Source organism: Furipterus horrens, unplaced genomic scaffold (genome assembly GCF_987537825.1).
Source record: "Furipterus horrens unplaced genomic scaffold, mFurHor1.1.pri manual_scaffold_5, whole genome shotgun sequence".
NCBI lineage: Eukaryota > Metazoa > Chordata > Mammalia > Chiroptera > Furipteridae > Furipterus > Furipterus horrens.
In genome coordinates, this window is record NW_028327175.1 from 140,121,313 (window position 1) to 140,139,002 (window position 17,690).

At 39.7% G+C, this 17,690-nt stretch overlaps 1 protein-coding gene across 1 annotated transcript in view; it reads right to left on the reverse strand.

The window, feature by feature from the left end:
• PCGF5 (polycomb group ring finger 5) overlaps positions 1-17,690 on the reverse strand; it is a 114,525-nt gene that overhangs the window by 47,521 nt on the left and 49,314 nt on the right. Inside the window, exon 2 of the mRNA XM_090277980.1 lies at positions 12,741-13,032. Within this exon, the coding sequence (XP_090134106.1) occupies positions 12,741-12,852 (112 nt within the window). The 5' untranslated portion in view covers positions 12,853-13,032. The remainder of the gene's footprint in view (positions 1-12,740; positions 13,033-17,690) is intronic.

Sequence of the window (17,690 nt, forward strand, 5' to 3'; positions counted from 1 at the left end):
TTACCCTCAAGTTTCTCAGACCAAAATCTTAAAATATCCTTTGAGACTGACTTAACTCCATAGCTGCGTGGAAGGGAGCAAAGGGGTTAAAAGTAGGGACAATTGTAATAGCATAAACAATAAAATTTAAAAATAATTTTTTAAAAGACTGGCTTAACGCTTTGACTCCTTTTTCTTTTGTGACTGACCCCCCACCCCCCCACCACCACAGTTCATTAGCAAATTTGGCTCTACCTTCAAAATATAACTGGAATCTGACACTTTTACCACCACCACCTTGCTGCAAACCTCACCACCTCTTGCCTAGACTTATGCAACTTATGCCTCTTAACAGCTGTTTTCAACAGTAGTCTGAGTGATGCTTTCAAACATAAATCAGGTAATGTCATTTATCAAAATCCTGCCTGAAATGAGTCATTTCTTTCTAGGGGAAAAGCCAGGTCCCTACAATGGCCCTGTGAGAACTGCACACTGTGCCTGAGGCCCACATCCACCACCATCACCTCTCTGAACTCTCCTTTGCTCACTGCTGTCCAGACACACTGGCCCCCTGACCATTTCTCAATGTGTCGGGCACATGCCTGCCTTAGACCCTTGGCTCTTGCTATTCCTTGTACCGAAATACTTCTCCGTCAGATATGTAACTGGCTAGCTCTTTACCTCCTTTAGTCTGGTCAAACTGTACTTTCTTAATTACGTCTACCCTGAACACAGGCTCATTTTAAATTGTAACACCTTCCCACTGACTGCCCTATTACCCTTACCCAGCTTGGCTCTCCCTTTTTCTATACCACTCATATTACATTTTCTGTACCAATCCTATTACTTATTGCCTACTATGTTGCCTAACATATTCCAAGTGCCCAGAATAGTACCTGGAGAAGCAGGTGCTCAGTGAATATATGCAAACTAAATTAGGACACAGGGGTTAGGAACAGTAAAGGGAGCCAAATTCTAGGACCTACAAGTGTACTATTTTAGTCAAGTCAGAAATCAGCCTAAGTTTTCAAATACAGCACAGAAACAGAATCTGAGTTTACCAGTAATTTTCTTGACAATTAAAATGAGTTAATTCAATGTAAACTAAAATCTATTTTAGTTTCCTAAAATGCAATAATTATTTTCTGTTAACTGGGTAAAGAAGTGGGAGTGGTTGAGCTTCTGAAGGAACATAGCTTTTGTTCACTGGTATTTAAATTTTTGATACACTATAGTAATCTGGTAAAAACCAGTGTTACTAAGCATCAATAGTTATGAAAAGTCTTTAAAGTATCGTAATAAAATTATCTTTTGTCTTTTGTACAGGCTAGAATGTACTTATTCTAATGTTTACATTTAACCTTTCTGTTACACTCTTAAACATACCTGCATGGTAATCATGATTTCTAATTCTAAATATGCATTTTAAGTTACATATTTTCTTTCAATCCATCATTAATATCAGTTCCAACTCATTCTGACCTAGAAATAATTTATTCTCAAAAGCCAATATGAAAGGCAATTCCTTTTTTATCTGTTGTCCCCAGTTCTGTCTTTTAGTGTCCACTATGATACTGTCAACTGTTTCAACACTCACTATTTAATACATAGTTTCAAAAGTTAAAAGAACCATACATCTCATATAATTCTTTAACATTATTCCTAATAATAGATGACACCTAGATTGTTTAAGACCTATAATCACTCTTCCCTATTTAAAAAGAATCATCAGACTTCTGGCCAAGATGGAGGCCTAGACAGACATGCTGTATCTCCCTCCACAACTAAGAAGGAATACAACTACCTCAAAACTGAGGATAACTAGAAGGTCCAGAAAATCAAGCTGCATGGAAGTCCAACAAACAAAGATATAAAGAAGAAATACTCATCCAGACAGATAGAAGGGGCAGAGCCGGGGCATAGAGGATGCAGTGTGTTGGCAGCAGCGGTGGCAGCAGGCTGGCAGAAAGCACAGTCACACGTTTTAAAAAGTCGTGAAGGACACCTGGGGAGCACTCGCAGCACCAGATCAGACCGCACAGCTCACGGTTCCAACACTGGGGAAAATAAAGCCTCATTGCTTCTGACTGTGCACACCAGTGGGGGTTGGGGTAGAGGCAGAAACTGCCCGTCTCTCAGCATAGTCCGCTTGTTTAAAGGGCTCCCACGGTCCTAGAATGTCCACAGACCCACCCACTCTGGGAACGACGGCCAGGGCAGCAGCTAGAGAGGTGCCAGTCCCATACAGAAGTGGGAGAAGTGCCTGGAAAAGGGGCGAGTGCTGAGCAGGCAACATTGTTCCCTCTCAGAATCCTTCCCCACATAGAGTGACGTAACATGGTGAAATGAATCGCCTGTACTGATGAATACCTAAGGCTCTGCCCCTTACCACATAACAGGTGCAACAGCTCTACCTAAGACACAGAGGCAAACAAATACAAGAGCCTGTCAAGATGAGCAGACAGAGAGGTATGGCCCTAAAGAGGGAACGGATCAAGGTTCCAGTAGAAGAACTAAGTAATAAGGAGATAGCCAACCTAACCCACGAGGAGATAGCCAACCTAAGAAACACCCGAGTTCAAAACACAGGTGATAAAGATGTTCACAGGCTTGACAGATATGCTTGAGTATGGCAAACACATAAGGGAAGAAGTGAAGGCTATGCTAAATGAAATGAAGGAAAATCCATACAAAACTAATGGTGAAGGGAAGGAAACCAGGGTTCAAATCAATGATTTGGAACATAAGGAAGAAAAAAACAGTCAACCAGTACAGAATGAGGAAACAATAAGTGAAAAAAATGAGGAGAGGCTTAGGAACCTCTGGGACAATTGCAAATATGCCAACATCCGAATCATAGGGGTGCCAGAAGGAGAAAAGGAAAAGCAAGAAATTGAAAGCTTATGTGAAAAAATAATGAAGGAAAACTGCCCAAATTTGGCAAAGGAAACAGATATACAAGTCCAGGAAGCAAAGAGTCCAAAACAAGCTACACCCAAAAAGGACCACACCAAGATACATCGTAATTAAAATACCAAAAGTTAAAGATAAAGAATCTTAAAAGCAGCAAGAGAAAAGCAGAGAATTACCTGCAAAGGGGTGCCTTTAAGACTATCACCTGATTTCTCAAAAGAAACTTTGCAGACAAGAAGGGACTGGCAAGAAGTATTCAATGGGATGAAAAACAAGGACCTACAACCAGGATTACTCTATCCAGCAAAGCTATCATTTAGAATGGAAGCGCAGATAAAGTGCTTCCCAGACAAGGTAAAGCTAAAGGAGTTCATCATCACTAAGCCATTATTATATAAAATGTTAAAGGGACTTACTTAAGAAAAAGAAGATCAAAACTATGAACACTAAAATGACAACAAACTCACAACTATCAACAACTGAATCTAAAAAATAAAAATGAAATCCAACTAAGCAAACCAGAATAGCAACAGAATCATAGGAATGGGGATCATTTGGAGGGTTATCAGCTGGGAGGGGGAAGAGGGAGAAATGGGGAAATGGTGCAGGGATTAAGAAGCATAATTGGTAGGTACAAAATACACAGGGGGAAGTTAAGAATAATATAGGAAAGGGTGAATCCAAAGAACTTATATGCATGACTCATGGACATGAACTAAGTAAGGCAGGTGGGACTGCTAGAAAGAAGTGGGGTATTGGGCCGAAGGAAGCAAAGGGGAAAAAAATTGGGACTACTGGAACAACATAATCAATAAAATATACTTAAAAAGTAAAATAAATAAATAAATAAAAAGAATCATCAAAATGAGCACTATAATCACTTTCATGAATAACTAGTGTCTGTCAAAATACTGTCTTAAATATGTAACTTCAGGATATCAGCAAACTCCTTTTGAGTAGAACCCTAAAACAATATATTTGTACCCACTGAGGCTTTAATATAACTTAAGCTTTTGATTTTTTTCTTCAAAAAAGATAAACAATTTAAACTAAAACAAACAAAAAACCCAAAAAACAAAAACATCTCAGCTGTTTCTCCCCTGCCTCTGAATCTACCAGTGTGGGATTGTAAAATCTTTTTTTAGATTCCACCTATGAGAGATCATAATCATCTGGTATTTGTTTTTCTCTAACTTATATCACTTAGCATAATGCCCATTCATGTTGTCATAAATGGCAAGATTTTATTTTTCCTTATGAGTGAATGATATTACTGTGTGTTTATGTGTATACCATACTTTCTCTATACATCCATCGATGGATACTTAGGTTGTTTCTTTACCTTGCCTATTGAAAATAATGCTGCAATAAACATGGGGGTTCACATATCTTTTCAAGTTAGTGTTTTGTTTTCTTCCAATAAATATCCAGAAGTAAAATTGCTGGATCATATGGTAGTTCAATTTTTAATATACTGAGGGACCTCCATACTGTTTTCCATAGTAGCTGCAGCAATTTATAGTCTCACTAACAGTGCACAAGGGCTCCCTTTTCTCCACATTCTCACCAACATGATACTTCTTGTGTTTGATAATAGCCATTCTAATAGGTGTGAGGTGATACTGCTTCTAGTTTTGATTTGCATTTCCTTCATGATTGGTGATGTTGAGCACTTTTTCATGTAACTGTTCACCATCTGTATGGCTTCTTTGGAAAATGTCTATTCAAATCCTCTGCCCATTTTTTAATCAGATTGTTCTTTTGCTATGGAATTGTATGAGTTTTCTATATTTTGGATATTAGCCACTTACCAGATATATGATTTGTTAATTATTTTCTCCCATTCAGTAGGTTGCCTTTTCATTTTATTGATAGTTTTCTGTGCTGTACAGAAGCTTTTTAGTTTTGATATACAGCAGTACTACTTATTTATTTCTGCTTTTGGTGTTAGAGCCAGAAAGTCATCGTCAAGACCTATGTCAAGGAGCTTACCACCTATGTTTTATTCTAGGAGTTTTATGGGTTCAGGCATGTTTTATTCTCAAGTCTTTTTTTTAAATCCTCACCGGAGGATATTTTTTCAATGCTTTTAGAGAGAGGAACAGAAGGAGAGGAGGAGAGGGGGAAAGAGGGATTGGAGGAGAGAGACAGAGAGAGATAATTTGATTGGCTGCCTTCTCCAATGTGCCCTGACCGGGGATCAAACCTGCAACCTGGGTATGTGCCCTGAATGGGAATCGAATCCAAGACCTTTCGGTCTACAGGATAATGCTCCAACCAACTGAGCCACACTAGCCAGAGCTTACTTTCAAGTCTTTAATCCATTTTGAGTTTGTTTTTTGTTTATGGTATAAGATAGTGGTCCAGGTTCATTCTTTTGTTGTGGTTGTCCAATTTTCCCACCACTTATTGAAGAGATTGTCCTTTGCCAATTTTCTATTCTTGGCTCCTTTGCTGTAAATTAAGCATATATGTGTGTTTATTTCTGGGTTCTCTATTCTGTTACATTGATATCTGTGTCTGTTTTTATGACAATATCACACTGTTTTAATTACCATAGATTTGTAATATACTTTGAAATCAGGAAGCATGATGCTTCCAGCTATTTTCCTCAAAAGTACGTTGGCTATTTGGCATCTTTTATAATTCCATACAAATTTTAGTATTGTTTGTTCTATTTTTTGTAAAAAATGCCATTGGTATTTTGATAGGGATTGCACTGAATTTGTGTATAGCTTTGGGTAGTATGGGCATTTTAAGGATACTAAGTCACCTAATCCATGACCATGGACTATCTTTCCATTTATTTGTACCTTCTACAATTCTTTCATTAATGTCTTACAGTTTTCAATATACAGGTCTATCACCACCTTGTTAAAGTTATTACTAGATATTTTTATTCTTTTTGATACCATTGCAAATGGGGTTGTTTTCTTCATTTCTCTTTCTGATAGTTTGTTGTTAGTATACAGAAACACAATAGATTATTGCGTACTGATTTTGTATCCTGCAAGTTTACTTAATTAATTAGTTCTAACAGTTTTTTGATGGAATCAAAAACTTTGATAGACCTCTAATTTTTATTCTAAAAACAAGTGTTGACTCTAAAAGCCCAATTTTATAAACAGTACATTATTAGAAAGTTCAATTTATATATTTTCTTCATTATATGGCTATTTATTCAGGATCAATAATAAATTCAAATAATGCCTGTGTGTGTGTGTGTGTGTGTATGCAGGTATACAGTCATGAAAACATAAAGAGGCTCATTATATATATATATTTTAAATTCACATGTTGTTAAAGCAATTTTAGAAAATATAGCCAAGCAGAAAGTATAAAAATTGGGGAAATGACAATTTAATATGAAGATGTGTCTGAGTCAGCTATCCAGGATTCAAAACCCAGGTCTAGCACCCATTAGCTATGTTTCTTAACCTCTCAGAGTCTCTATGGAAAACACTGGAGTATGAATCTGAAATAGTCTGCCCTCAAACCTTCTCATAGCTTGCTCCTTCCTGTTATTTTGGTCTCTGATCAAATAGTAACTCTCAAGAAAACCCTTCCTCTGTTTTATTTTTCCTCATAGTATTAATACACACAGCAACTGAAATTAATTGTTTACTTGTGTATTGTCTGTCTCTCCTACTAGAATATAAATTCTAGGAGGGCACAGACTATGCCTGTCTAGTTTATTGTTGTGTTTCCAATGGCTAGAATAAAAACTGGCAAAAGGTAAGTGCTAATAAACATTTGCTGAATGATTAAATAATACCACCTAACTAGAAGGATCTTTGGGAAGATTAAGACAATGGATGTAAAGCTCACAACCTCAGATATGACATCCAATAAATGACAGATATTAGTTTACTCTTTCATTAGCATTTAATTACTACATGATTAAAAGTTCAAACTGCCTGTTTCAAGAGATGGTAGTATTATAAATGTGTGGTCCAGAGCAATGTTTCTCAAACTTTAGCGCACCACAGAATCACCCAAAGTGCTTGTCACTACAGATTTCTGGCCTCCCCAGAGATTCTGATTCAGTCTACAGTAAGGCCCACAGATAGGCCCGTCTAACAGGTTCCCAGGTGATGCTGCTGATGGATGCTGCTAGTTTGGTGAATGTACCTTGAATAGCAAGTATATGTGGCATAAGATTTTTAAACATTGAGTATCAATGTATCAAATGTTCTCTAACTTAAATACTTGTTAAAAAAAATGAATGGCTGGTAGTACTTAAATTTTACCATTTTAGGATTAAGTTACTCCTTCATTCTTCCTATTACCACATAAAACCACCAAGTCCCTTAACTGTCACATCAACTATACTTAATTATCAATTAACCCTTGTTCTTTGTGTAAGTTAAAAACTAAGAACAACAATGTGTTTTTCCAAAGAATTCATTCTTAGGGGATTAATGCCATAATCTCTGAAAGGGCAAAAAAGAAGAAATCCTGTCTTGTGCCACAGAATTCTGTGTCTAAACCTTTCCTTTTTTTCTGAGGAAAGAATCATTAGGTTCTTAAAGCAGACGCTAACCACAAGAGACTTAAGAACCAACACACTGTATTCTTCACATTTTAACTGCTGAAACAAAGCTCCTTTGTTCTCAGTTTAAGCGAAGAGTCTTCCATTTTAAGTCAACAACCTATAGAGCCACCAACAAATACACTCTAAGTAACCTCAAAACGTTTTTCAGGATCCTGGTGCAAGAGACAGAGCACCCCTTAATCTACAGCCACTGATCTCTAGTCCCCAAGCCAGCATCTCTCCCTCACCTTACCTAGGATCCACAAGACTCCCATCTATATACTTCAGAAGACAGTTCTTCAAAATTTCGTTAGGCGCTAAACAACACTGCCTACATGCCTTTTAAGCTACCTATCTTTGCATTTGAATCTCTGGAAGGAAAAACAGACAATAAAATAATCAACTGACTATTTATTCATTTAAGCTTTTATTGAGCACTCAAGTAACAGGTACTAAGAATACACTCAACCCAAGTCTGTCTGTGGTAGCAGGTGGGTGGCATATCTAGAGGAGATGATTTTTGAAGAAAGGGTTACTATTAACCAGGCATACAGGAGAAGTGCATTCAATGCAGAGCAAGCTGCTGAACCAATTATTTGCAAGTGTGAGTTGGATGGTGGGACAGAATTTGGTCACACCTAAATAACTTTAATTTATCCTCAGGGTATCTTTGTGAAATTTCGGGCCAGCTAAGAGTGATGAAGACAGTAAGACGTTTAAATAATCACTACTATGACACTGGTTAGGAGTAGGCTGCAGTGACTTTGGTGAGAAGTTATGAGGGCCTGAACAAACAAGTCACTGGGGAAGGAAGTGAAGTGACAGATTTAAGAGACATTCAGAGAGGGACCAGGCAGGACTCTGTCGCTGTTTTGGTAGTGAGGGTAAAGCGAGTCAAGTGTACAGCATATTTCCTGTTTGGACAATGGAGTGCTGGAATCCTGTTCATTCACTTTTAGATATGTTGAGTTCCAGGCAGCTTCAGGACATCTGAATGGACATCTAGTGGGATTCTGAGGCTCAGAGGACAGGACTATTTCAGAAATAAAGACTGGGGAGAGATCAGCATAGGTAGTTGTCTCAGAGCAGATGAGTTCACAAAGAAGAGAAAAACATGGATCCAAATACATGTGTAGAAATGTCTTCTTGTCTTATGAGTTGTTTTGCTTGATAGTGTTAAGTTCCAAATTTATCTTTTTATTAAACTATCCTAGTGGCTAGCAAAGTGCCTGACATCTAATTATTTATTTTTTAAAATTTAATAATTATTTGTGTGAATGTTTATTTCCTTAAGTTTGTTGAATTACTAAAATTATCTCACAGACTTTTAACCATAGTTGATATAGATTTGGTTCCCCTAGTGTTAAGTGATTACTTAAAACTAAAAACTCATTTATGTTTTAAATTTTTATCTCATTTAAAAAGTTTATCTTTTTACAGAATGTCTCTGGCCTGCTGAAGGGAAGTGGTGTTAGTAGGCTTTTGTAAATTTTCTCTCCCAACTCCTTGCCAGGAGCCCAGGATGTAGCCTGCCCTGCCCTCTCTGCCTCCACTTCGTTCAGACTGGCTTGCCCCATTTCTCCTCCTTCCAGTGAGCTGGGCTGCTGAGCATATCAAGAGCTGCTGCAGTCAGCCATCCCACTGCTCCTTTTGGCCCTTCTTTCTACGTATACAGGGCAGCCAGTCAGTGTTAGCTCCAGAATCTCTCAATGGAAGAATGGGAGAGCAACAACCTCTCTGATTTGATCAGAAAAAGAGTTGAATTGCCTTTGCAGGTATTTTGAAAGAAGAGCAAAGCAAGTTCATTTATCCATATCAAAGTAGGGAGAGCCACTCATGATCCCTACTTCCCACCCCAAAGCACCTCTACTGCAGCCAGACCCCAAAATTAGTGTCCCTGCCTGAGAAGGCCTAGGACCTGTGGCTTTAGGAATTTCAGAAAACACTTTGTTTCCTTCTCTTGCATTTCATCCTGCTGCCATATCCTGACACATATCTGTTATTTTATCATTCTGTTTCATTATTTTCATCACACTTATCAACATCCAATTTTATTTTATACATTTCTTAATTTGATAACTCTGTTTTTCTTTACTTGAAAAGGAAGTCCTGAAGGGAAGATTCCATATCTGGTTTTGCTCACCAATAATAAAATTCCATTTATACATTTCAAACTGGAACAGTAAGACCAAAATCTTTATAATTAATTTTCATAGGAGTCATTCTTTACTTATAGTATCATAAACTTACATAGCCTTTCTACAATCTTAATAAGATATTCTTTTTATATGACTAAGTCAAGGCTGAAAATATTATGAGGTATCACGATGTCACTTAACACCTCTCATTTTCCTCCTGTCCCATTTGGCCATCTTACTTTCTATTTTATACTGCTCCCAAATCACAATGCCACTATATCTGTCCCACATTATACATAGGAAAACCAGGTAAATCCAGCCAATGACTGAGGAACACTGCTTTGTGGTATTATTTATTTTATCAATCTAAATAAGAGAATATTCTGCCAAGAGGGATAATTTTTGCCTTATTATAAGCACTAATATAACTACAAACAAAAAATACATAGAAATCCAAGGACTGGAAAGTGCTTGAAGACTAGCACTCCAGAATCCTCAGGTCTCCTCAGACACTGGGTTGAGTACTTGACTCCATTATTTATTCTGTTCTGTGTTCTCTGTTGATGAGAAAAGGCAATATTTGTGATTTACTACTGTCTTTTAATCATATTTCTGCCATTTTCATCTCTAAGTAAAGGGGTTTGATGACTTCCAAGGGCTTTTTCAGGCTAGAATGATTTGTGCGGTTAAACTGTCACTTATCCCTTTATACCTTAAATTGCTGTTGCAAACATAAACAGAACCCTTGCTTATAAACTGAGTATTTATACTTCTAGAATCTTTTGATTTTCCTCTGAAACAGTAACATTTAAATTGGGGTTTCATTATGCCCCAAATACTTTTTCTTTGAGAAGAACAGATATAAAATCCATATTAAATAGGTAGGAAAAAAAAACCAATTTGTCCAATCGCTCCTCCCCACCTCCATCTCATACCTCTTTACCCAAGGTGAAGGTCCTGTAATCTTACAGCTGACCTGCAGCAGTAGTCTTTTAACTGATTTGCTCTTCCTTGAACTTGCCAAGGGCACTCCTACCTCAAGGCTCTGTACTTGATTTTCCCTCTGCCTAGAATGCTCTTTCTATATCTTCACAGAGCTCAATCCCTTAAAGTCTCTGTTGGGTCATCATAGAAAAGAAGCCAACCTTGACACTCTATACAAAATAACCTCACCTCTACTATCTACAAGCATTTATCATTAATGTGGCACATATTTATTATTAGTTTCCCCTAAAACTTCTTGAGAGCAGAGTTATTTTTGTTTTGTTTTTTTACTATTTTGTTCATTACTGTATCCTCCATGCTTAGAATGGTGCATGGCACACTGTAAGTATTCAATAAATATCTGTTGGATAATATTTAACTGGTAATTGTTCAAGTTAAATAATGATACAGGGCAAAAGTGACTTAGTATTTCAATATAGTTCAGAATTAACTGCCAATTGAACAGCATGGGCGCGTAATACCTAAAGGAGAATACACCAGCATCACCTGGAGGGGTCTTCCAAAATATACCCGCTCAGGCCTCACCACAACACCCACCAAACCTCTCTGGGTGGAGTTCTAAGCATGTGTATGTTTAAACAGCTTCCTAGGTGATTCTATTTTTTAAATTGTGGTGAAAACATATAACATAAAATTTACCATTTTAACCATTTCCAGGTGATTGTATTTTGCACCCATTTAAAATTAGTTGTATATTATGCAGATGGGTATAGCTGAAAGGCAGGATTAAAAAAAGAGAGACCATTTTATCTTAGAGCACGAGCTTTGGAGTTGAAAACAGGTCCACTACTCATTAGATGTGATACCAGGCAAGTTACTGAACTCTAGGTTTCCACAACCACAGAATGAAGGTAACTTTATATCCTCTTTCTTCCCACATCCACTCCAAACTGCTCCAAATTTACTGAAAAGTTAAAATGAAATCTAGTACATATATAAAGTATCTACTTTTGTGCACAAGATAGGCATTAAACTAGAACTTACTGGAATTACTTTCATTGAAATAGAAAATAAATTTATATTGGCAGAACCACAAAAGTATGTAAAATCCTGGCATAAGTGGCTATCAAAATTTCTCTTCCTCTACCAATAAGGCAGGTGAGACAGAAACTTGTTAAGAATTCCACAGATACGATCATCTTAGAACAACGATTCTCAAACTTGAGTGTGCTTCAGAATCACCTGGAGAGCTTGTTTTGGTTTTAAATCCTTATTGCATTTTTTCCCATTACCATTTAGTCTCCTTATACTCCCTCTCTTCAGTAATCACCACACTGTTGTCCATGTCCATGAGTCCTTTTTCCTTTTTGCTCAGTCCCTCCATCTCCTCCCCTCCACTAGCTGTGATCCTGCTCTCCACCTGGGGAGTTTGTTAAATACTTATTGCTGGGCCCACTCCCAGAATTTCTGATTCAGTAATGCTGGCATAGGGCCTAATAATTTGCATTTCTAACAAGTTCCCAGGTGATGCTGAGGCTGCTGGTTATTAGTTGAAGGGTGCAAAGCTTTTGTTACACAAGATGAATAAGTCCTAGAGGTCTGTTGTACAGCATGGTGCCTATGAGTAACAATACTGTATTGTAAAATTTGCTAAGAGGGTTTACTTAATGTTGTGTTCTTATCGCAAAAATATTAAGAGGCTTGGAGGGAACTTTGGGAAGTGATGAATATGTTTATGGCATAGATGTGGTGACGATTTCACCAGTGTAAACTTATCTCTAAACTCATCAAGTTGTATACGTTAAATATGTACAGCTGTTTGTATGTCAACCATACCTCAACAAAAGTTTAAAAAATGAATTAAAGCATGCATATTTTAACAAAACCTCTGAGCAGATTAATTCCTTCAGTATAATTATTAAAAAATAAAAAATCCTAAAATAGTTTACTTTTAAAAAACTATAACCAATGATATGCTTATGATTTTTTTATAACATTTAAAAATCAGAAAGAAGTCAACTATGATCATTTAACTAACAAAAGAATAATTCCATGCCACTGGTATCCCAATGACAAATAAATTCAGTCCTGAAAATATATTTAAAGTTAATTCTTAGAATACTCGTTGTTTTAAAAGTTAAAAACTAAGATGAAAACAAAATGTGGTTATTTTAAAAGAGCAAATGTAACCCATAACTTATGATGGGTACATGACATAAAAGATTACTTACAGGTATGAAGGCATTCTGTCACTGTAGTTGGCTTGATCAGATATCCTTTACAGATATAGCAGGTGATGTAAGGATTGAAATCTTTCACCAAGTGTTTCCTTTGGGTAGCCATTCGTAGTTAACTAGGACTGGCTTCAGTAGTTCAGGTAAAGAGTATTAAGTGGATGAAAGTCTGATCCCAAGAGCTGGTATGGAGTTCCCAACTGGATATCCTGAGGCATGAGAACTAACATCCAGATCTATCATGAAATTGTTGGTCATTACTCCTTTGAGTGGTCCTGCTTTCCCATACCTGTTTCCACAATAATTTAAAAGATGAGAAAAAAAATGGTGTTAGGTTCCTCATTACTATATTAATATCATTATATTAGCAGCAAGTGTTACATGTTCCAAATTGGGTGAACAGGTGAAGAGAACATTTCCCTCATTTTACCCTTAACTTGTAAACCTGCTACAATTTAATTCAGAATAATGACAAACTAGCCCAGGCCAGTGTGGCTCAGTGGATTGGGAGCAAGTCTGCAAACAGAATAATGACAAACTCATCCAGTCCCGAAGCCTCAACTATCATCTCTATACCAACAACATCCAAGGCTATTAACTCCAGTTTTGACAATTTTCCCTCTGCAGTAATGATTTTAACTATCTGCTTGACTGCTCTATTAGGAGTCCCTGGCGATACAAGTTAAAGGATTCAAAACTGACGTCTTTATTGCTCCTATCAAAATGGTCCCTATTTCCATTTTGTACCCCATACTCAGTCTGTAGCCAAATCAAATTGATGGACTTTTCCTTTCCATCCACAGCCAACCCATCCATCTACCTTCAGTTCATCTTATATCCTGCTTCTAGGTTAGCAAAGAATGTCAAGAAAGAATGACAAAGAATGTCAGTGTCTCCCCTTTACAAATAGAAAAACGTTTAAATTTTTTAGCTTGTTATTATAGAAGACCCTCCACAGGCTGACCTTAACATACCCTTCAACACTCTGGCCAAATAAAAGGATGCCTCTCTCCCCCAGTCCACTCTGCAGGGCTCTAAGCCCTCTATCTAACTCCCTCTCCTCAGCCTAGATCAGGGGTTTTCAACCGGTGCTGCAAGAATTTTTACAACATGCAATACCTGATTATTTAGTCATGGGCAGTGACTTCTTTTCCCTTAAGACTGTCAAATAAAAAACTGACAACAGCCAACACAATAGCAGTCCAGTGTGGATGAATCAAAATTACACCTATTTTTTGTCAGATTGGCAAAAAATATATTTTTTGGTGGCCACAGTATTTTAGTAATTAGTTCATGTGTGCCATGAGATGAAAAAAGTTGAAAATCGCTGGTCTAGATCTTACCTATTCTTCAAAACCCTTCTCCAATATGATCCTCGGTGTAATCTCTCCATGGTTTTTAACCCTTACTTCTCTCTTGTTATGTATTTTGATTTATAGTTATATTCACTCTTTATCCCTTCTATTAAACATCGCAAAAATATCTAACAGGAACTGGTCAAATTTAGTTAATGTATATATATATAACATGGGCAATATTATTCATCCTAAGTCTCAGGGTGATTTTTTTTAAACCTTAAAATGAAAATAAGAGTACCAGCGTCCTAGAGTGGTGAGGATTAAATGAGACAATATACATAAAACTAGCTCACAGGAAAACTAAGTCATTAACCTTTTTCAAGACACGTTTTAACATAGCTGACTTGTACATAAGGTTATTTTGTAAATGTAAAAAGTTTTAAAGGTTTCTTGTAATAAATGTAACCCCTTAGAAAACACGACGTGAAAAAAGGTGTCGATTCCCTAAGTTTAATTCTATCAACAGGAACTTTTTCCCTATCTTAGCTGTTGTCATAGATAAGCATACATAAAGCAACCGGAAAAGTAAAAGGCATCATTCCATCCACACATGGCCATTAAGAAGGTGCAAGGAATAGGTTCTGCGTGTAATCCTCCCATCCGCTCGGAATATCATGTGGAGCGCGTAGCAGAAAGGGAGCGTAATTAATAGACTGGGGTCTGGGTTCCGGTCCTCAGCGTTGCATGACCTTCAGCAAGCCAGTTAACATCCGTGCCTGGGTCCGCGCTTTCCCCTCTATACACTGGGATTAAGGGCCCTGTCTTTCCCACAGGTAGGTTTGCCAAGAAGCGCCGAGTAAGAGAAAGTCTTCTGAAAGAGGAAACGCATGGTCGGGACCTGGGGCGGTATTAATGTAGTAAGCCACAGAGCACTGTCACCAAAACAGAAAGCAAACAAGTCCGCGCGGTGACAGCGCAGGGGCGGCAGGGAACTTTTCCGCATCGTCCAGCGGCGGGACCCGGCAGTACCGCTCTGGGCGGTCCAGGCACACGTCCGCCCCGCCCGCTCCGCAGGTGCCCCGGCCCGGCGGACGCCGCCGCTCAGCCGGGCCCAGCAACCTGGGGCGGACGCGCAGCCCGCCGCGCTCTCTGTCCCCGATGGGAGGCCGCACCTCCAGAGCCCCCAAACCCCGGCCGGCCACCCCCGCCCAGAAGGACTCTCCCGGTTCCAGACGGGGCGGGCCGCGGCAGGTGCCTGGAGGCGCCGCTGCCGTTCCCCCTCCGGGCCCAAACTTGAACTGGGAGTGCAGCAGCGGCGGAGTCCCGGCCCCTCCGCCACTCTCAAGCCCGCCTGGTACCTACCCCGCGGCCGCCGCCGCCGCCGCCGCTGCCGCTCCTCGCCCGCCAGCGCGCCGGCCTCACAGGGAAGGAAAGTGAAAGAGAAACAGCGCCTGCCGCGGCCTGGCCGGTGCCGGCGCCCCGTCCGCCCTCCCCCTGCAGGCGGGAGCGCGCCGGCTCCGCGGGGCCACTCGGCTCGGGCACGACAGGGCGCGACGGGCCTCGGGGCGCAGGGCCGGTGCCGCCTCCAAGGGCAACTCCACCCCCTTTCAACCGCCGGCGCCACTGGCTGGCCACGCCTCGGGCACGCCCCCGGCACGCCCCCGGCGCCACGCCCGCAGGCCACGCCCGCCGGTCCTCGTTCCACGCAGGTGCCGGGCGCCCCGCCCGCCCTGCTGCTGCGGCTTCTGTGCGTCACGCAGCTTTGGCCAAATTTTATATCGGTTCTTATTCTCTCCATCACCAACCCCTCCCAGTTGTTTTCCTCATAACAATGTCTGGTGTAGTTTTCCTGGCGGGTTTAAAATTAACAGTCTGTTGAAAATGTGTCACCCTGGGAAACAGTCTACTAGGTTAGCATCTTCCCCAAGCCAGTCCCACCGGGTTGAGAGGGAAACGAAGACATCCTTTGATTTGCACCTTACTTAAAAATCATTAGCGAACTTGTTACTGTGGGGCGGGTACCGACAGCATGATTGTTGACAAATGTAAACAAGCTGGAGCACTTTGGGGTGGGTTGTTTAGTGAAAAGGTAAATATGACTGTTTGCGAGGGTCAAAACAAAACAAAATAAATTATCTTTTTTTGTTTTGTTTGAGATCTGCAAAAGACCATTCATTGCAAAAAGTGTATTCAAAAGCATTTAAAAGATTCGCCAAAGTCATTTAATACTATTCTGTATTCTACAAAAACAAATGTCTACTACAACCACTATTTTGCTAAACATAAATGAAAACCTGGTTCTTTGCTTCTTAGAAGACTGCAAGCCAGTAAATCCCAGGGTGGCAGGGAAAACAGTGTGGTCTCCACCCATAAAACAAAAGTTAAAACTAACATCCCCAAACGGAATCAGCAAACGGCAGCTTTCAATCTTGTGTAGTATTATAAAGAGGAAAAGGTGTTGCAATTGCATCATCTTTGCTTCTGTAGAAGTGAGAGCAGGGATGGTTAGGGAGTTGACAGTGTGGGGGGGGCAGGGGGAATAGTGAAAATTATTTGCTTTATCTCCAATTGACTGGAGTCACCTTCCTTATTACCAGAGTGATAGACTGTGAGGTTAGAGAAGGAAAACTCTGACTCCAAAAAACCTCCGCTGCCTTGCGGCATACCTCTTCAGGGGAAAGGCTAAGGGAGTAAACCCCAACAGAAAATCCGGAGTCGGAGTCCCTAAGGCGGTTTGACGTTGTAGTCAACACCGGCAACTCCTGCGGCGCACCTGAAGCCAAGCTGTATTGACTCCGTCTTTCCCTTGGACCCTTCAGCTGCGAAGAGAGGGGGGGTCTGCTGCATGGGCAACAGCAGACCCTCCATATCACCCTGCCCAGGCTCTGTAGCTTCAGCTTCACTGGAGAGGACACTCCAGCGTCATCGAAAGATGTCGATTCAACACGGGAGGAGACAGATACCGTGTCACTCCCGAGTCGGACTGCACAGCCATTCTCGGCGGTGCAGATAGACTCTTAAGAAGCTACACCATCGTCTCTCGAGACGGACGGCTGCCGACGACGAGACTGTGAGGTTGGCTCTAGTGACAAACCAATGAACCCAATAACCGCTAATCCAGCAGCCATTCAGGTTCAAAGATCCATTTCAAGTTTAAAATACACCAAAAAGTAGACCAGAAGAGCTTTTTAAAATATCCAGTTCATAATTAAACAATGGCGAGTGGTCATAACATTAAAAAATTACCATCTTTAATATCACAGTTGGGGCAATACATTTTCTGAAACAGCTATTAATATCAATGACCACATTTTTAAGGCAAAGGGAGTCTTTATTTAAGCCAACATGCCCATTTCCAAGTTGGGTCAACTTCATTAAGTCACAGTAATCACAATGAGAGTGGAAAACAAGTCAGGTCAAATGACTTCATAGCTGAAAGATGACTCTTCAGATCCTTCATCTTGGAGACTAAACAGGTCAGTGTGAAAAGTCACCCTATTACTAGTGTATTTAAAATATGTAATGGAAGATATTACTGTACAGTATATACTATACAGCTTGGTATTTTCCTATTTTGCATGTGAACCTATTTAAAAAATATTTTAAAAGAATAACATTAAATGAAGTCTAGGGGGTTTAAATGTGATTG